The sequence below is a fragment of the Crinia signifera genome, chromosome 4 (assembly GCF_055691185.1).
Source record: "Crinia signifera chromosome 4, ASM5569118v1, whole genome shotgun sequence".
NCBI classification, from domain to species: domain Eukaryota; kingdom Metazoa; phylum Chordata; class Amphibia; order Anura; family Myobatrachidae; genus Crinia; species Crinia signifera.
The window spans coordinates 109,766,200-109,787,761 of record NC_139220.1 but is presented as its reverse complement, the minus strand read 5'-3'; the positions used below and the strand labels follow the sequence as shown (position 1 = coordinate 109,787,761).

At 43.3% G+C, this 21,562-nt stretch overlaps 2 protein-coding genes and 1 long non-coding RNA gene across 5 annotated transcripts in view; 2 read left to right on the top strand and 1 right to left on the bottom strand.

Moving 5' to 3' along the window:
- The window catches only part of SCYL2 (SCY1 like pseudokinase 2), a 54,008-nt gene extending 39,262 nt beyond the window's left edge, over nt 1-14,746 (bottom strand). Inside the window, exons 1-5 of one of the 3 annotated variants that reach the window (XM_083182206.1) lie at nt 14,626-14,746; nt 10,170-10,365; nt 8,079-8,236; nt 4,878-5,022; nt 474-623 (exon numbers count right to left, since the gene is read on the bottom strand). In XM_083182206.1, coding sequence (XP_083038332.1) covers nt 474-623; nt 4,878-5,022; nt 8,079-8,236; nt 10,170-10,346 — 630 coding nt within the window. In that variant the 5' untranslated portion in view covers nt 10,347-10,365; nt 14,626-14,746. Of the gene's footprint in view, nt 1-473; nt 624-4,877; nt 5,023-8,078; nt 8,237-10,169; nt 10,366-13,797; nt 14,151-14,625 lie in introns of those variants that run through there. The other 2 variants (XM_083182205.1, XM_083182207.1) reach the window with 2 other exon arrangements.
- The window catches only part of LOC146074284 (uncharacterized), a 307,386-nt gene that overhangs the window by 199,586 nt on the left and 86,238 nt on the right, over nt 1-21,562 (top strand). The gene's annotated exons all lie outside the window — the stretch shown is intronic.
- DEPDC4 (DEP domain containing 4) overlaps nt 14,217-21,562 on the top strand; it is a 28,194-nt gene continuing 20,848 nt past the window's right edge. The window contains exon 1 of the mRNA XM_083182208.1: nt 14,217-14,885. Within this exon, the coding sequence (XP_083038334.1) occupies nt 14,813-14,885 (73 nt within the window). The 5' untranslated portion in view covers nt 14,217-14,812. The remainder of the gene's footprint in view (nt 14,886-21,562) is intronic.

Here is a 21,562-nt window from a genome sequence, read left to right as displayed (position 1 = left end):
TTTTATGCATATTCACATAGGATGTTGAAGGAGAGGAGGAAATTTTCAAAAATATTTACTTTGAATTTTTCTAGTATGGTGCACTCTACATCCCAAGGTTTACTAGTGGCCCCCAGATCAAATGAAAGAAAAATAAACCCAAGACTACGGGATAAAAATGAGGTAACTGTGCACTGCTCACAAGGCTGCTATAGCCCTATTGTTGCTTCAGATTTCTCCTTGGATAAAAGAGAAATGGGAGTTTGATACATGAAATAAAAGTACCAGTTATTGCAGTTTGGACATCAGGCAAAAAGACTAGAACGCTCCAATGCAGCAAGGGCTAATAAAAAAGCTTTTATATTCTCAGCAGTGCAATAATTAGGAAGTGACAAAGCTCTGAAGTCATTGAATGATTTCAAAATGAAGCCTCATATAAAAAGTTATTTATTGAAATGGTTAGTTCTGGCCATCAAACAGCTCCTCACAATTACCTCTTGTTCTGTTGGATTTATAGATGGATTGCAGAAGTCAAACCCCATTATTTTCCAAGCTCCGCTTTTGTTCAAGATTATATTTTCTGCTGTGAGGTTGGAATGGATCATCTTGACGCTGCTATGTAAAAATGACAAGCCCTCCGAAACCTAGGAACAAAGAGAAAGATCAGTTGGTTAGGAAACATGTTTAAGCACCAGAAAAGGCCCTTATTGTGGCATACAGTGGGAGAGGAACATTCTCATACAGAAGCCACATTTGTATTAGACTGGATAAGCAGTGTATCAAGCAAATGGGTCCATAAAAGAGAATTGAAAAAATAAATAAATAAAATTAATAAATAAATAAATAGTGGCTTTATGTGATCCATGAAACTAGTACAGATATTTGTCATCTTTAAGATATGGTTTATGAAATAAAGGTCATGGTTGCTAAAAACCAATAACTTCACCAACTGTGAGCAGTGCTGGCCAAACCAGGCCTCAAGATTCACCAACAGTTCATGTTTTTTGATACCACCTATCTGGTGCACAGGTGTAGCCATTAACAGTCACATTTTCAAACATGTGCTGCACTCATTCCACAGGTGGCCCTATAAAACATGAACTGTTGGTCGCTCTCAAAGACTGGTTTGGCCACCTTTAATTTGTAGGAATGACTTAGATAAATCCGGACTGATGTGTGGTCAACTTTAGGCAACTGGGTTAAATATGAGAGAATTTAGACACATATTTAATTAATAAGTATCAGCTTGTTCTCCAAAAACATTCTGAGAGAAATCCACTAGCTATAAAACATATTAACCACCATGAGGTTAATATAAATATTATTGGAGCATGGAATGATGGTTTATTGAAATAGAACTGCAAATAAATATCAAACAACAGATAATAACAGTATGCAGCTTCCTTGTATAATACTTGGTAGAAGCATATTTGGTTGTAATTACTACCGTAAAGCCCCATACACAACGGGGAGACTGCTGCCTTCATGCTGAGTGACAGGCTCAAGCACGATCGCTCAGCACATCTCGCGGCACTAGCGATGCACCCCACAATGCTGTGTGCAGAGCAGAGTTTTGAATATTGTCAAAACTCCGTGATTGGGACCGCACATTGCCATCGCTGCAGGGCATACACATGGATCGATCAGTACTCCATCTCTAAGCAATCTAGTCAGATTGCTTAAAAATGGGGATGAAATCCCCCCCCCCCCCCCCCCCCCCCCATATGTATGCCCCTTTAGTCTGCGTCTTCCCCAAATAATACTATGGGCAGTATTCAATGAAAAAGTTCTCCGTGCATGGAGAGCGTTTTATTTAGCTCTCCATGCACTCTCCGTGTTCCGGAGGGCTCGCTGCCACTCCTGCTCCCTCTATTCAATGTGGTTAAGACTCGCCGCCACTCGCGGCGAGTCTTAACCCCTGCAGGGAGCAGGGAGCTTTCAGGGAGCCGGAAGCAGCCAGAGAGATTAAAGTCTCCCTGGCTGCTCCAGAGGACTGTGGAGGGGAGGGGGGCTCTCCAGGACCCAGGCTGCACCCCCCTATAGCCAGCGGGGGACCCAGTATTCACTGCACCATTCGTGCATAGTTACGTTCGGCTGCAGTGAATATATGAGTATCTAATGAGCGGCTCGAGCGCTCGGGCCCCCTGCTGGCTGCACTGTGTAAAAAAAAAAAAAAAAAAAAAATGTAAAAAAATATTTTTTTTAGAATTAAATATATATTCATGTGCTATAAGCACATGAATAAAAATAACATGCCCCTTCACAGGAAAAAAAACCTGATTTTTTTACACCAAAATTTAAAAAAAAAACCTTTACGTTCAAAAGTTCACATTCCAGCTCTCCATCAAAAGATGGAGAATTGCTACACGGAGAGAGACGGAGAAAATCACTTAAAAAGACGGAGAATATTTCACATTGAATAGGGTTGCTCGCTTTTGGAGAGCAAAATGCTCCATCCAAGGCGAACAAAGCACAAATTCTCCACAAAACACGGAGAACTTTTCTCATTGAATACTGCCCTCTGTGAATTAAAAACATATAAAAAGAAGAAAAAAAATCATTCAGATACCATTACAGGACACTGTATTCTTGCAATCACCCAAAGCACCATCAGCTGGATAAACTCAGTAGGACAGAGACAGCATTCCATTGCCACAAGTCAAAATGATGTAGACAAAGAAATTGGAGGATGCCCAAAGAGACTCCAAGAGATCAAAAAATCTATATCTATCTAGTACTTTTTTTGGTACTTGTGGAGTATCACGGCTCCCACGATGGCCATCTGCACAGGAAAAAAATCGCATCGCATGCGATGATTTGATCGCATGCGTTTTTTTAACACAAAAGCATCCAAATGCATTGAAATTAGTATCAAACATGTTCAATGGACCCCAAATGTCATTTTTGAGGCTGTACCACCCCCACTATCAACGCAAACCCGAAGCGTGGCGAGCGGCGGCGGCACGCGTCCTACTACCTTTTCATACCCCCACTATCCACGTCGGCGTGGAGTTGAGAATAGAAAGTGTGGCAAACGCGCAGCGAGCCACCGAGCCCGAAGCGTGGCGAGCGCAGTGAGGGGACACGGATACCTTCACAGGTATACGCGTCCCCTCGCGGGCTTCACAGGTGTCCGCGTCCGCTCGCCACGCTTCGGGCTCGGTGGCTCGCTGCGCTCGCCACACTTTCTATTCTCAACTCCACGCCGACGTGGATAGTGGGGGGGTATGAAAAGGTCGTAGGACGCGGGCTCGCTGCGCTCGCCACGCTTCGGGTTTGCGTTGATAGTGGGGGTGGTACAGCCTCAAAAATGACATTTGGGGGCCATTGAACATGTTTGATACTAATTTCAATGCATTTGGATGCTTTTCTGTTAAAAAACGCATGCGATTTTGTAAAAAAAAAAAAACGGTTAAAAACTGCAAAAATCGCATGTCATCGCATGCCACTATATATTGCATGCGATGGGAGCCGTGATACTCCACAAGTACCCTTTTTTAATATACTTCCTGTTTTCAGACAGACAGGAAGTAGGAGTGTTCTCAATTAGACCTGTGGTGCCATAAATAGCCGCGACGACACTGTTTATGTACACTGCCTGGTGCTTTGTGTCCATTGTTTGACATGATGCTACTGTCTTGACAAAGATCACTGTGAGGATCGAAACGTTGACTACCTTGATGGTTTAATTACTCTTCTTCAACTTTCAAATGCCTATGGTGAGTGCATGCTTCAATCAAGTTTACGATCTGCCTACCTAGATATATCTGTACCATGGAGCCTGCTCTCCCTGAATAATTAGATATGGCAACAAGGAAATCAGTACTTGTTGCCTTAGCCTGTATACAGTAGGGCCTTCCTCTTGCAAATGTTGCAGTGGTAATCATGTATGTGCTGCATAGATAGGCAAACACTTATTCAATTTAGGATAACATGACATCCATAATAGATCCAAATGGACATCCATAATAGATCCAAAAGAAACAGATCACAGAAGAATACTGTAAAGAAGAATTAACATGCAGTCCTGTGTAAACAGCTAGCAGGATGACCGCCATATTCTATATTACTACTACCAGTCAATATTATTACACAGAAAGATGGGCAGAGCAGAGACGGGTTCATTGTTGTGTACTTGGAAAGGAAAATGTATGAAATGGAAGTTAATACTGTAACAAAAGTAAAATATTTTTATCCTAAGATCATTGAAATGGTCGCCTTTAGTGAAACCTCATGGTCCAGAACCACTTTTTAATCCAGACACATTAGGGAATTTGGGCTATGGGAGGAGTAACAGGAGGTGGGGAGATGCCGCTGCAGTGGGACGTGAAGGGATGGACTGACATACTGACTTCGGTGGGGAAGTCACACTGTGGGGGTGGGGGGGAACCAGGTGCAATTCTCTCTCCCCCCCCCCCCCCCCCCATGCTCCAGGGGATACCACTGATAATCCTTTAAAACTGGTAATCTGGCACAGTGCTAGAACCCAGGGTGCCGGTTTATCTGTGTTGTACCTGTAATTCAGTTTAAAGGAACTGCTTTTAAATAGATTCTTGTCTCTATATGTAGAGCATCCTAATTTTCTATTTAACAAAAGCAATGTGCTTCTGTCTTAAATAATGTTTTTATATGCAGAAAGTAATTAGCTCATTGGTAGAACTGCCGTCTACAATTCAGGGATGAGATCATTCTACTTCAGCTATCGAGCAGTATTCTGGTAGTGACCCCCTGCAGTCCCTGAACCATAAATCGGCAGCTGTACAAATAAGCTGTTTGCTCCTCTCTCAAGTGCATTATTCTGCACACAAAGAACATGTAATATACTCCCCCAGCTTATGTATATAAACATAAATAATAAATGGGATTATGGTTTATTATTAGGTTAGACATGTCCTTACCTGAAGCAGCCCATATTTTGTCTCCACATCATAGAGTTTGTGATCCTTAATATCAGCAGGAAGTGGGGATGGAAGATTGTCCCAGCTACCAAGAACATTCGCTAAGCTTGCAAACACAGGTTCTGTGCAAAATGCAAGACAATCCCTGGATGGAACAAAACACAACTGATTTTAAATGTACTGATCTGCACACAATTGTTATTTTTCTCTCATTTGTAACCAGGATATAAAATGAGCAGAAACATCCCCCCCCCCATTATTTTGGAATTAAGACCCAAAGATAAATCTAAATCACGGCCATCAGATACAAGGTAGTATACATAAAAATCCATTTAAACTGGTTGCGCGAGTAGGTTACTTGCCCAAGTCAGATTCCCCCTGGCAGAAGTTGCCACATTTGTGGGCTTATACTTCTCTTCAGTAATCACGAGCAAGATACAGACCTGATTTATACAATTCCCAGATTATGTAAAACAATCTGAATAGTAATCATGTCATAAAACCCCTGCTACTCTGCATAGGCATTAGTCACTGTCCTATATTACCCAATGATAGTTCACCAAATTGTACAAGATGGATATAAGTAAATGTTTGGCTTTAAAATAGGCGGGTGGAAACCCTTCATCTTATTCAAGGTTTCCAAGTTTGGTAGAGCAATGCTCTATACTGCCATCCTCTTCTAGTTACACAGTGCTTATAGTATATATTAGAGGAGACAACAAAACCTCTTACAGTATACTCCATGCACTGTGCAATATTTCAGCACTGGAGAGCGCCAATATAGAGGGGGCACCAGAAAATAAAGCAAACCTCTGCTTGCACAATGCACAAGCTCACAGTCAAGTGATAATGAACGAGATACAGTCATTAGGTCTACAGCAACTAGGTTGGCAAGCATTGGGTCGACACCACTAGGTCGACATGGGTGTAGGTCGACATGGGGTTTTTCGCTGTTTTTTGAGCTGACATGTGCTAACAGGCGGTATTTCATGCCCTTCCATCCACTAGGGCATGGTGGGAGAATAAAATAGTGTGCCCGAAGCATAGCAAGTGATGCGAGGGGATGCGGTGCACTTCAAACTGTGTCCATGTCGTGTCGACTGTGATGACATTCAGCTCAAAATACAGTGAAAAACCCCATGTTTACCTTTTGACTGGCGACCTTGCCCATGTCGACATAATGCTTGTGTCGACCTAATGTCCTTTCAACCTAGACCCATGTCGACCCAATGTTTGTCGACCTAGTTGTTGTAGACCCAACAACCCACACCCTAATGAACATACTATGTAGCAGGAATGCATCTTGACAAATGGTAGGGATCCGGCCTCACAAATACAAATTTTATATAAAATTAAAAATGCTATTCCTCTACAACTATTAAAAAAAAAATTATATCATACTGAGGGTGAATATTATTTCATGCAATTATATAATAAGCATGCAACACAACTATTGTGAGAGTAGACATGAGCAAACAAGTCACTCTACAACACAATAAATGCCATATTTGGCAAAAAAGAACAATAACATGCAGGCAATAGTAACCTTACAAGGTTATAAACCATCATCTTTCTATCATTTAAAATGTGTGATCACACAGAATTAAAGTTCCTGGAAATGCACCAATCCGAATGATTGTTTCATGCACACGTTTCTGCTTACTAACCGCACACACTTTAATTGCCCTTTTGCAGATCCATCAGGAGAAAGGTGCATTCTAGCAAATATAACAATAGCACCTCAATGATATGTCCTCTGTTATTTTGGGTAAGCCCTGTAAGTTACAACTTCTCCCTTAAAACACAAATTCATTAAGCATCCGTCATGTTTTAATGAACCCATGACAAAAAAGGGACTGCCTTATTTAAAGTGTCATACTAGTACATTATAATGTTTTTAGTTTACAATAATACACTTGGAGCATCTTAAGCCCGAAATCGCATTCAATAAATAAAGGATCTGCCCAGCTACTGAAAGCGGAAGGAAGGATTTTGCAACTCTGCTTTTACCACTACATTAATGTGCAACAGTGCCAAAGCAGGAGAATGCTAAAGCTCAGAACAGACATCATGAAATGACCAAGATTTGTGGGCCAGCATTTAATTGTAAAGGAAAGAAGTATGAATGATCTGAAGGTGTGAGTTTGAGTTAGGAGAATCAAGACAGACTACCTACAGAATTGATATAGTGCCACTAGTTTTGCAATAAAATGGAAACGCTTGTTATTTTGTACAAATAAACTATTTAACCGGCTAATATTTGCTCCCAAAACCATTTAGAAATTGTCAGATTTCTTTATATGGTTAAATTAGGGTAAAAAATAAAATAAAATAAAAAAACTTCTGATACAAACATGGATGGCCATTATAAGAAATCAGAGATTATCAGACCATTATGACAAAATTCCCCACATCTTGCTCCTATCTCTGTTAGCAAGTGGCTTTTTTTTTTTATTTTTTTTTACACATTTCCCCAGTGGCTGCTAATCTCTGCAGCCAAACAGTGGTCATACTGACTAGTCCCATCAGATCATGGTGCAAGTACGTGCAGCTGTGAAAAAACATATCTAAGTCCAGGGTGATAACAGGCCACAAAGGGGGGGAACCTGCAGTGTCGTGTGCGTAGGTGGATTGACCCCTTTAAAGCCACATGGATGGACTTTCAGGTTCACTGGTTAAATATGATAAAAGCCAATCCAAATAAAAAACTATAATAATTAGTGTTCATTCTAGCACCCGCCATATTCGAAAACCGATGCAGTTCCTCTTCCCTGCCTGGGGTGTCGCTGTCTGCTGTGGTGTTTCTAGCACAGGACTGGTTTGCATAGATCAGTGCTGATATACACACACCACACTGTTGTAGAAGCACTAGAGCAAACAGCGACACCCCAGGCAGGTAAGAGGAACTGCATGGGTTTTCAAATATGGCGGGTTCTAGAATGAACACTAATGATAATGGGTCGAATATTGCATCTTACAGTTGTGCTTTTGGAGAAAAGGTCCACTTTGAACAATACAAAAAAAAATTGTTTTAAAGGTCCCCTCACTTCTGACTAATTGAAAACAAGACTAAACCAAGCAGTACTTAAGGGGACAGACAGGCAGAGAATTAGTAAGTAATGGGCATTTCCTATAGTGGAAAAAAAGATGGAGTGTGAGGTGACCTTTATACAGCAATAAAAAATTAAAACAGAGCGTTACCTTGACTCTTCAAGTGGATGTTGTACAGTCAGTAACCGTGGATGCCGAAGCCGTGTTAACTGCTGAACACCTCTCTTCAGAGAATCAATAATTTGATCTTTTTCATACTTTTGATATTTGTCTATCAACTTTTTATCAAACACAAAAACAGCAACTTCCTGTAAAAATAATGAACATAAGTACAATAATACATGGTTTTCTGTAAAAAAATGTTTAAATAGGAACTAAAAGCCAGTATAGTTGTATTGTGGCAATGGTATTTTATATAGGGCAATATATATTATAATAAATATTTGAATAAAAGAGCACTGTGATGAAAATGTAGGCCCAGGATTGAGCATAATGCAGACATTTCCTTTATACTGTACATATACAAAAGCTAGCTGCTATGCAGTCTGGAAGAAGCTTATTTAAGAGAGTACAGGGCACATAAATATTGCACTGAATAAAATGGAGAAAGCCTCACTGGTGCAGCATGCCAAAGTGCATCCATGCCTCGCTGATAGCAGCACACTGCAGCCTTTCTATGGCTGTGTACACACGGGGGCGATTATGTCTAATATCGTGGCAATATGGTCGATGAGCGACCATATTGCCCGCGATGGGAGTGTGAACTGGCGATATATAGCCGGGTGCGAGCTCCCGTTTTCTCCCCCGTAGTGATCGCTGGTCGCAAGAGCTTGCTCCTGCAATCAGCTGATTTCCACTGCCAGGCTCCCCCGGCAGTTTCTTTTTCATCAGCGACCATCTCTGGTCGCTGATGCAAATGGGACACTGAGCGATATATCCCCCCGTGTGTACGGGGCTTAACAGACACATTTCTGACAGAAAAATTTTAAACAAAAGGTCAAAATAACTCACAGAAATTGACATCCTCACCAAAATCCCAAATGAAACATGAAAAGTCCTATATACTGAAAGCACTAGAACTGTAAAGGCGGTGTATGCCGGAAAATAGTAATTTCTTCAATTTCCATGCAAGTTAGTGTCTAAAAATGTCTTACAATAAATAGAAGCAGAATATATATATATTTTTTTTATTTAAAATAAATTACGGAAGTCCAAAGCCTATTTGCAAAGTTATATTTAGAATGTTGCAGTTTCCTAAATCTAGACACATGGGGTGAAATGTAATAGGATGAGAGATTCAAAAAGTGAGAGATTTGGTAAGAAAGCTCCAGTTTTTTTAAAGCGGCAATCATTTACACTGCAAAACCAGTGTGATTTTGCAGTGTAAATGATTGCCGCTTTAAAAAAACTGGAGATTTCTTACCAAATCTCTCACTTTCTGAATCTCTCATCCTATTACATTTCACCCATGATATACACCAGTGATTTTCAACCTTTTTACCTTGCGGCACACTAAATAAGATTTTAAAATTGCCAAGGCACACCATGAGATCTCCATAGGGCAAAACACATTGGCCCCCACAGGAAAAAACCAAACCTATCGCCCCCCATATAAAAAACAATCACACTGGTCCCCACAGTTAACACAAATAAAATACATTGGCCCTTTACTTGAACAGAAGAGACCAGTAAATAACATTTGAACTGGTGGTGGCAGTAAACTAGTTTGGGCATCTCTAGATCTGGGGGCACACTTGAGAACAGCTCAAGGCACACTAGTGTGCCACGGCACAGTGGTTGAAAAACACTGATATACACATTACTTCTACTAAGATTAAGGTTACATTTGGAATACAATTTTCTGCTGGTTTCAAATATAAAACTCAATTTAAAGGATAATAAAGCCTCTTTGAAGTTGGACAATACAGATGGCCTTACAAGGCCTTTATTATTGCTAGAGAAGGTTGGGACAGGGCCAGTGCAAATACCCCTAATTAAAGAGGCCCTGTATGAATCAGCAAATATTGTCTGAATCCTCAATGGCATGTTCCAAGGCTGTGGAAAAATGACTTGCACAACACCTGCTGGGTTTGCTAAACAAGTATGCTTGACAAAGCCTGTCTCAGATTTAGATACTATTCACAGTTGGTCCACCAGCTCCACGTATGGTTACATTATAGCCCTATGTCAACCAATCTATACATCTGTTACAGTTAAATGTCAACTTTCATAAATACATACCTGTTTTGTGGATTTCTTTGTGCCATTAAAGATTTTCCAAGCCAGGCTATTTCCACCACTGGCTATATGTTTCCCTACATCAAACTCCCTTGTAACAGGGTTTCCCATAACGGCGCTGGTAACATCTGCGGTCACCTTTGTGACTGTGCTTTTCAGCTTGTTTAGCATGGACTCCATTTTTGTTTACTTGGCTGACCTTTTTCACAGAAAGAAAAAAATAATCAAGATGTAAATAATATGAAAGACCTGAGATTAATTAGCAGGTTCACCAGGTGCATGTGAACAAATCTATTACCATGCATCACACATTAAGGTGCAGACCCAAAGCAACTGTTGTACATATAGAGATCAATGTTTTTGCACTATGCACGCAAGTTACCAGCAACGTGCTTGCAAAGTTAGTGATTTGCAGGTGTGGTCGCAACAAGATTTTAACCGCCAAGTGATTGACAGGAATTCAGCATTTGGGGCCGATAACGGGGAGTGGTTGGGTGAACACGGGCGTGTCATAGTTGTTCAGATGGTATTTGCTGGGCATGAATACTTAAGCAGCTGTGATCACACTTGTTACTGGCGAGACCTATGCATCCCAGAAATCAGCTCTTGCGCGTCTACAGCGGCATCAAGCCCTGCGTGTGGACCCGACGTACTACAAATGATGCAGTCACAGTGGGCATTCTTTTTCAAGGAATAGCATATAACTGCAATTGCATACAGCAAATCATTGCAACAAGAGCAGGAAGAACAACCACACCTGAATGGCCCTAATTATTATGCACAAACACTGAGTTCATTACCAAAGCACTGCCTGTGGGACTATTGAAAGTGATCGCAGCAGGATTTGGGGACTTGCCAGATGGGACGGATCACTGCACCACATATAACTTATGTGTTGCATCTATAGTTAACTTAGAATTGGGTCCCCAAATACTGGGTTTGTATTTAAAAATATAGCTGAATAATATGCAAAATGTTTTAGAAAAAATGTCCTCCCTGGTTTCAACTCAATAGTGTATGAATTCGTACTGTACTTTATATAAACTAAAGCAAAAGTGTTCCACCTGGAAAAAGAAATGCTGTAAAGGCATTCATTGTTGCTGCTGTAATGAATGCTGGGCAACGATTTTCATCGTTGACTGAAAATGAAATGCATTTTTTGGAGATATTCCAAGAAATCTGATTTGGCAAAGCTTCATACCTCTACGGAGGAGGAAAACATTAAAGTGATTGTTGCAGTGAACTTTATTTGTAAGTTATGGTTTTAATACAAATATTTTAATTGTTTCTACAATTTAATAAATACACATGCCCATTGCGGTTTTCTCTCATTTTCATATGTGACTTGCATTGTACAAGGCTTCGCGGAACCCATTCACTTATTTTACATGGATGATATCTCGCGCCACTTCTATGTAATTAGGTTTAGTACTGCAGAAATAAAATGTGCAAAATTTGAAAAAAATATTGTTTACCATAATAATTAAACACTGGAACATAGAACTATGGAGAGAAGGGTCATGGTAGTTCTCATTAGAACAGGTGCATCATTTAGAAATCGGTCTATTTTCCTATTGTTCCAGAAAGACTTTGACACGCTGTTTGTGTTTACTTTGACCCACTTCTTTACAGTTTTTTTGTATGTTTTTCTTATTTGCTTACATTTAAATGAACAGAGGCAGGATGAAGTGCTGTTATGGGGTGTACACACCCGAGATGTGCCGTGCAATGCGATTGCATCGCACGGCATGCATGGGCATACAATTTTGACTATATAGTGCAGATCTGCACTATATATAGTCAAGGCAGCCAAGACTTTCTGCCGTACGATACGGGAGCGTGCGTCGGGATCGAAAAGGTTAAAACCCTTGCGATCTGCATGAGATACCGATGCGATTCTGACTATATAGTCAGAATCGCAGGGTGATTGTACAAGTGTGTACACATCATAATATTGAGAACACTAGAACCGAAATAAGCCAAACAAAAAGGGTAGCACAAAACAGACTAATGTGTAGTTGCCAGTCTAAGATTTTGACACTTCCTGAGTTTCACAACAGCACAAGAACTTCTGAACAAGGAAATTTGTGGGTCATAGACCTTATGTAAATGTTGGCTTTTAGTGTAATGGGGCCTACACATGTAGCAATGTAGAGGTATATTTTAAGTGATCTCAGTAGATCGCTTAAAAATGCCCCTACATCGCTCTGCGTGCAGTGGCATAGCGATAGCAATGCACGGCCCCATGCTCCAGGCAATTAATATCCAGGCTGGATAAATCTAGTTCAGTGGTTCCCAACCCTGGTCCTCAAGTACCCCCAACAGTGCACATTTTGCTAGTCTCCACACAGAATCACAGGTGAGATAATTAGCTCCACCTGCGATCTTTTCAAATGTGCCTGAATAATGAGTGCACCTGCTGGGTGACCTGGAAAATGTGCACTGTTGGGGGTACTTGAGGACCAGGGTTGGGAACCACTGATCTAGTTAATCGCAGGGGTCAGGGCCTGACAAATTGCTCAGCACACAGCGCTTTGTGATTTTGGCATCGCTCAGCAGCGTCACTACGCATGTAAGATTATCTGCGACAAAACCTGGGAAAAATGCCATTCTAATATGCTATTTCTCTTTTGAATCAAGAACAACCATTTTCTATGAAAAATCATTAACAATTTGGGAATGACTGCTGCTATACTTCTGTCAAAGCCTATTCAACATACCATCGGTGGGATGTGATACAGTTCGGGTGGCATCATTAACAAGACAAAACCATGCCTTTTAAAATGATTGTTGCTTTAAAGAAAACATCAGCGTTCATCAGGCACCCCGCACTTCCAGCGAATGCGGACTGAATTACATCCTGCCGCAAGTCACCTGACTGGATGGATGAATTAACAGCACTGTTAGTAAGAGGGGTGAAGTACTTTTTTAAAAATATGTTTATCTCACACTAGAACCGCTTTGCTCATTATACAATTTTTAATTTTTTGTTGCTTTGTTTGCTCTCACTATATAGCAATTACTTGGAGAAACATCATGCTTGGAGTGAAAATTAACTGCTTTTTAAAAAAAAATGCTTATTCGTATAGACAAGGCCTAGCCTAGGAAGAACAACATCTTAACAAACCATGCACAAAACATAGGTACAGCACATATTTCTGGGCAAGGCTGTGCAGGAGGAGGCCAGGCAGTCACAGCATGTGAAATGCCACTTCCAGCAACTAGTTAATGAGGGCTCATTGTACAGCCATGGGTCAGCACCTGAAATTCGTAAATTCAGACAGGTGTTTATACAACATAATTCCCATCTGTTGCCTACTATCTTCTTAAACTACATAAACAACTAAACAGAGGTTTAGATACGCAATGAAGAGCATAAATGCAATAATAATCCTAATGAAACTTTAACATTTCATCAACCTGGAGGAGACACCCTGTGAGCCAGTGCTGAGCAGGAGCCACGGTGCCAACAATGTCTCCCCAGCGCAGTCACTGCCATGTATCGCATGATGATGAATAGATGCTGAGGCTGTGACAGTGACAGCTGAGTCTGAGCTTGATCTGAACCCTCCACTGCCCGGAGAAACCCCCGCCGAGCATCATACAGTGTGACATAGCGGCGCGGCCGTACCTGTCCCGGACTGGCTGTACACAGGCGGCAGGGACGGGACATGCGAGGCCGCGCTCCTCCTGTCAGGCCACCGCTCCGCTTCTTCCTGCTTTCAGTAGTGGCTCCACATCGCCCCGCAGCTGCCCGTACAAAGCCTAAACACTAGAGGCTGCGCCTTATACCCTAGCTATATCTAAGGCAGCAGTGCCGAAGCGCCCATTTTCCTGAAGAACAACAATGCGTCAAGCTATACAAATAAGCCCCAACAAGATGTCTCCGGTGCTAGGGACACATAGATGGGTCGAAGTTCTTTCTCTAGCAAGCACATCGCTGTTACGAGCCACACAATGACTTCATTTCCCCTCTGCTCTGACGACAATGAAGGTGCTAGGTTGCCTCAGATCAGTGCATAGTGCACTGTGCAGTGAGAGAGGCTGCCACCGGTCAGACAGAGATGAGCTGTTACGGACTATGGGTGGGCTCCTCACTCAATCTCAGCATGTGGCAGGAGAAGGGGAGCTATCATGACAAAGCACCCCGTCCTCCTGCTGCTGCTACCACAACAACAGCGATTCCTTGGGGAGAGTCAGCGCCCAGTGACCGCCGGCGGCTCCTAGTGATGACTGGTTACAGCGAATGTTTATGGCGCACACTGCGAGCCCGGGTAGTGCCCATGGCCGGGGAGATGGGATAATTGCAGAATTAGGAAGATAACTACTAGGTCCTGGTTTAAACAATAGATAATCTCAATTGCGAAGACAAAACCAATGGCAGAAGTGCGGCTCGTTTAAATGAATAAGGCGCCTCAGTCAGTGTTTCCATAATCCGGTGACGCTGCAGTGGGGTTACCTGTATCATCTGTTCATATTTTGCTGATATATCACGCTCACAGCACAAGCTTTGCCAGAGTCAAACATGGCGGCGCTGGGGCTGCGGACGTCATATGTGACACGTAACGCCCGCCCAGCAGTGTGCAAGGTGCAGGTCACGTGATGTTACCCAGCTGCAGGTGAAGCCGGCTGCAGCAGCAGGTGGGATGGCGGCAGATTTGACTCCCCGGTTCCGAAGGATCCGCAGTATGGCAGAGCTGCGGGCGCGGCGGCGGAAAGGTAGGCGGCACATGCTCACCGCAATAGCGCACACGTATGTTTTCGAGACAGTTTTTCGAAATAGCTCCTACCTAGTTATGGCTGAGATTCTGCATTATTTCCCTTTATGGTCACTTACAGTTCGTACTTTCTCCCTTGATTTTCAGGGTTACCTCCTTGGGAGCTATAGTTAAATGGCTTTTGATTATTACTCAATTGTGTATCTGTGGATATAGATTGTCAATTCATCTGTGACAGGGACTGATGTATTTGGTTAAATGTTCACTATAAAGTGCTTTGACGTATGTAATATATTGTTTATCTTTATTATTTTTCTGTAATTCACTAAAGTAACGGGTATGGGGTATTGGGTTGACCACTGAAGGTGGGCTGGCCTTGGGTTGCCACATGAAAAATGTTGACACAAGCATTAGGTTGACATTGGGAAGGTCAAAAAGTTGACATGGGTTTTTAACATTTTTGTCCCGAATGTAGACACAGTCCACATGGACACTGAAAAAGTGCACCATGTACCCTCACATCAGTGACGTGCGGTGAGGACAGTGGTTGGTGAGGCACTGGCAGCAGAATGACTTGGTGCAGGGGAGCGGCAGGTCCTACAAACGTCAAGGGTGCCATAGCAGCTGCATATCCTGCACCTGCCACTGCGCTCAACCTCCATATACACATAATGCACCGTACACTTATGCCCCGCATGATTAATGCCCACACATAATGCACCGTACACTTATGCCCCACATGATTAATGCCCATATACACATAATGCACTGTACACATATGCCCCACATGATTAATCCCCATTTATACATATGCCCCACATGATTAATGCCCACACATAATGCACTGTACACTTATGCCCACATGATTAATGCCCATATACACATAATGCACCGTACACATATGCCCCACATGATTAATGCCCACACATAATGCACAGTACACTTATGCCCCACATGATTAATGCCCACACATAATGCACAGTACACTTATGCCCCACATGATTAATGCCCACACATAATGCACCGTACACATATGCCCCACATGATTAATGCCCGCACATAATGCACAGTACACATATGCCCCACATGATTAATGCCCACACATAATGCACAGTACACTTATGCCCCACATGATTAATGCACCGTACACTTATGCCCACACATGATTAATGCCCATACATAATGGACAGTACACTTATGCCCCACATGATTAATGCCCACACATAATGCACAGTGCACTCATGCCCCACATGATTAATGCCCACACATAATGCACAATACACTTATGCCCCACATGATTAAATGCCCATATACACATAATGTACCTTACATATATCCACACTGACTGCTCCCCGGCTCTCACTCAGCAGCAGCGGGGATCAAACTTGCAGACATGTGGCGCCCGGCACCTGCATTCCCCTCAGCTACTGCCCTCCCGCCTCTGAGTCTCCCGTATGCCTTGTCCCTTCCCTGGGGCTACCACTTACCCTCAGGCTCCGGGCATGGCGCCTACGGGGGGGGGGGGTTTACACCTTGCGGTGTCACTCTGCGCTAGGGGACCCTTGTACGTTCTATTGCGACTGCACCTTTACTTCTACGTTTTATATTTAAAAACGAGGATAGGCACTTGCGTTTGAAAAGAATATGTGTGGTTTATTTACTGATAACAGATAAACAAATAAAACAAATTGGCATTTATGGTTGTTTCACATTTAAATCAGTGTTATCAGTAAATAAACCACACATATTCTTTTCAAACGCAAGTGCCTATCCTCGTTTTTAAATATAAAACGTAGAAGTAAAGGTGCAGTCGCAATATAACGTACAAGGGTCCCCTAGCGCAGAGTGACACCGCAAGGTGTAAAACCCCCCCTCAGTTGATCTACACAGAAGGTACTGGTAGTGTACCTCACACTCTTGCAGCTTAAAAGACCCATAAACTGTCCACAGCGCAACCTTCCCGCCTACCCACCCCCTGAAACCATGGCGCCTACGGGGTTGAGAGCGTGGACGGAGCTGGGGTGCAGAGATCCGGTCGGAGAAGAAGGTGCTTGCAAAGTTCTATCATGCACCCGCCGGGAAGGAGCCGGTGTGTCAGTCTGTGCAGCCGCCGGGTAGGGAAGGAGAGGGGGGGTGGGGTCGGTAGGGTGCAGCCGCCGGGTAGGGAAGGAGAGGGGTGGGGTCGGTAGAGTGCAGAGGTTCTTGGTCCCGAAGTGTGGGGGAGGGGGGGTGCGGTGCGGAGGGTGCAGCTGGATTTCTTCTGCTGTGCTGACAGGCAGCAGAGTGACACCAATCATAGCGGTGCCTCAGTGACAGGGGCGTGCTCTAATATAGGCAGAAAGCACCCCCTGTCACTGAGGCACCGCTATAGGTGCCACCTATACAGGTTTTTTTAATGGGATTTTTCAGCCTGCTCCTTTGCCCCGCCCCCTGCCCGCCTCCTCCTCTGGAACCTGAACATTAATAGCTGGCGGCACTGCTCCCAGTGCCTCCGAAATCAATTTAAAAAAGAAAAGGATGGTGTAAAAATGAATAGGATGATATAAAGCATATACTTATGACACATAATATGTGTCATAAGTATTTTCTTTATATTATTTTATTATGTTTGTCATTAATGACAGGGGAGGCACTGCCTCCCCTGACTGCACGTCCCTGCCTCACATGGCTCAGTGACTCGCTGTGCTTGGCGTACTATTATATTCTCCCTCCACACCCTAGTGGATGGTAGGGCATGCAATACCACCTCTCGGCTCAAAAAACAACAACATGTTGACCTTTTGACTGTCGTCCTAATGCTTGTATTGACCTTTTAACCCTGTCGACCTTCAACATGTCAACTTTTTTCATGTGTCGACCTAAGGCCAGATGACCTTAACTGGTCGACCTTTAATAGTGGCAACCTATTTACTATACATTGAGGACTCAATAAGGGGTTTATGTACTTAAGGCCCTATTTATCAAAGTATATTTGCAGCCCTGAAATCACCAGTTTTCTGGGGTTAGCTGCAAATAAGTACCCCCTCATGTACGCAGTAGCTGACCATACGCAGCTGTGTCCCCCATTGGGGATGCATGCTTTCCGATTTTACCATTAACAGATATTTGGCGGTAGCCTATGGGCTATTTTCTGCAACTATGTCGACATGGACATCATATAAGTCAGTGGTTCCCAACCCTGGTCCTCAAGTACCCCCAACAGTGTACGTTTTCCCGGTCACCCAGCAGGTGCACAGATTATTCAGGCACATTTTAAAAGATCCACTGGTGGAGCTAATTATATCACTTGTGATTCTGTGTGGAGGCCTGGAAAACATGCACTGTTGGGGGTACTTGAGGACCAGGGTTGGGAACCACTGTTATAAGTGTACCATGCCCCCTCGCATGGCTATATTTGCTCGGCACACTATTATAATCTAAAGGGACATACACATGGGGCGATTTCAGCCCCTTTTCGAAGCAATCTGACTAGAGCACTGATTGTTCTGTGTGTATGCCCTGCAGCGATATCCAGCACATCGCTGTCGCCCGCAGGGAAAGCTTGTGCTTCCAGTAATTACTTTGATATGACACTTGTATACCTGTGTGTGACTAAAATCTGTACATCAATTACAATGTAACAGCTGCATTTTTTTCCAATACAGGTTATTTTCTGCTTTGTATACAGAGTTTGTCACACACAGTATTAATGTGTCCTATAACAAATGGATCAGCATAGTCTCCTTGTGCATTTTGGTTGCCTTGCAATTAAGCGCATTTTAAGCAAAAAAAGACATTAGCAGCATTGCCTGAGACCTGGCTGCTCACTCACAACAGGCATCTCGCACTGCATGGTGTATTAAAGCTAGATCATCTGTAAAAGACTGTAGGCTTCAAATAATGGAATGGTATGCACAGTCTCCTGAATTATGGGGCATACACACAGGGCTATTTCTAAGCAATATGACTAGCATAGAAATAAAGCGTGGAACACTCCGTGTGTATACCTCCAGCAACGGTAGTGCATGGTGCAGTGCGTCAACATCGCCTGACTAGATTTAAACTGCATACAGTATAAATCTAGTCAGATCGCCTGTGTTTTCATGGTGAGAATACTGGTCCGCACACATCGGGGGTGCATCGCATGTATGCCAACAATGTGTTCTGAGCGATCTGTGCTAACCTAAATCACTTAGCACAGAACTTCAGTCGCCCCATGTGTATTCCGCATTACTCCCTAGTTAAGCGGATTTGCCATAAAGTGGATGTAAGGGTTGAAGGCAAAGCAACCTATACTATCGAGACAAAAGTGATTGGACACCCTCTCACAAGCTAAATGGTGTGTTCGTGAAGGCATAAATCTTTTTTGGGTCAGATGAATGTGTTTGACTATTGCCATGAGAATGTCTGATGCCAGATTGTACAGTAGCTACAGTAAAATGGGGGGGGGGGGGGGGTGTGATTTATGCTGTGCGGCTGATACAGCTAGTTATACAAATAGTTTGGTAACCTGGATGGACTGGCCAGCTCTGAGTCCAGATCTTTAGGCCCATTGAGAACCTTTTGATACAAAAAGGAGCAGCTGGTGTGTTCTACAATGATTTAACCTTCTTCAATATCAAAGTTGGTCACTGTACATAAGTAATGGCAAAACATATCATCTGCTGTTGTCCAGGAACTTGTGGACAGTTTACGAAGACGGGCAAATCTCTGAAGTTTCACCACATGCAGTGTACTGATGTCAATCTAATCTTGTTGATCTATTTACTGTCAGTGACCAATCATCATATTTTATTTTATTTATTTTTTTACATTTGTGGGAACATCTGTATTAGTGTTGGCAAGACTTTTTAAACTATTTTTGCATTGGAAATTGAATGCCAACAGTGTACTTGGTGGGTTATATCTTAAATGGTAAACATTAATAAGTCAAAAATTGAGAATACATTTTGTTAACATTTTATAGTTTTTATTTTATGCTTTAAATTTATGAGTACATTGAGATATTAAACTGCATACATTTCAATATGGGGAATTATAATATTTTGATGTGTATAGTGTATTTGCCATGTTAAATTATTTAAAATTTGAAAAGATTAATCTGTCTGTTGGTAACAATAATCTGGTAATCTATGGGTGCAAATGACGATCAACCATTTGCTCCCAAACGCTGAAAAATGGATAAAAACGATTTTTCTATATTATGCAGCAGGTGACACTGGAACTCACATTGGGTTTTAGAGTTGGGACAGCTGGGAGCTAGGCACTACTAATTTGATTAAGGAAGGCTGGCTCCTCCCCTCTAAGACACATCAGCCCCCAGTTAGAAAATTGTGCCCAGGGAGCTGGTTACCATTCTACCTGCTCCTGCAGGTTGTTCATTTTCTAGAGAGTCTGCCTTTGCAGTATACTATTTCCATTACAGAGCCCTTCCCTGCTTATTTAAAAGCTTGGGTCCGGGTCTCCTGCGCCCCTGGTTCTTGGACCAGGTTGTCGGTCAGGACCTCCCAAAAGGTGCCTGCCCAGACGTTTGTGCTCCTGCCAGCCCTACTCTGCAAAGGGACTGCCAGCCACTAAAGCGGTAGCAGCCTCCGAGTAAGTGACTTTCCCTTGCAATCCTCCTCCTAACCTGCCGCCGTTTCATGTTCAGCCTCGCGGCGCCGCCATCTTGTTTTCGTGCCTGCCGCTCCAGTCCTGTTTTTGCTCTGGGTTCCCCCTGTCCTAGCTGTGTAGTCGGGCAGAGGGGTGTGGGAGTGGAGCGGGCGGTTGGCACAGCGCTGGGCGCGAGTGGAGGCGCGCGCTGCGGCGCTATTGCAGGGACGCTGCCGGGGTGGGGAGAGAGAGGAGAGTGTAATGTATAGGCTTAAAGCCTGAGGCGGGTATGGCGTGGCCCATTGCTATGCGCTGCGCGCGCAGACACACACACAGGATTGTTAACCATGTGTAAGGTCTGCTCTTTTCCTATTCATAGGACTACTGCAGCCAGCGGTTCCGGTTAACCCCTTGTGGGTATATACTTTGGGGTGTATTCAGGGGTGTTTGTGGGTATCAGGGCTTGTTCCCCTCTAGGACCCGCAGCCCCTGGTGACTTAAGTGTGGTGTGTGTGTGTGTGTGTGTGTGTGAGGAAGACGCAAGAGGTTTGTGAGACCGGACTTGTGCGGGGAGCATGGCGGGCAGGTCAAACACCAAGGCTTCCCAGAAGGCATTTATTTGTATTATTAAATTTTCTCAATACTCTGCAGACGGCAAGCCAACGCTTTGTCAGGTCTGTTCTGCTTCCCCTACGGGGTCTCTGATGGATGAGCCCTCTGCTCCTCACTGGGCTTCCCTGCTAGCAGGGAATATGTCAAATCTTTCGGCAGAATTGGCAGAGTCACGCAGGGCTGAACCGGCGTGGGCTTCAACCCTGGCTAGGTCTGTGGAGTCCTTAGCTTCTTCAATGAACAGGACCCAGAAGCAGGCTTCTGTTAGCCAGAAGCGGCCTTTGCAGGCTATGTTTAATTTGGATGATTCTGACGAGGAGCCTCCGTTTAAAGAAATGGAGGAAGGAGAGTGGGAGGAGGTGCAGGATGATCCTGTTGAACCGGATCCTACCCCTGGTGGCATTGAAGCCTTTATTGCGGTTAAGCAGGTTCTTAATTTACCAGAGGACCCTGCTCCTCAACCGCAGGAACTGGACCTGTTTGGTCAGACAAAGA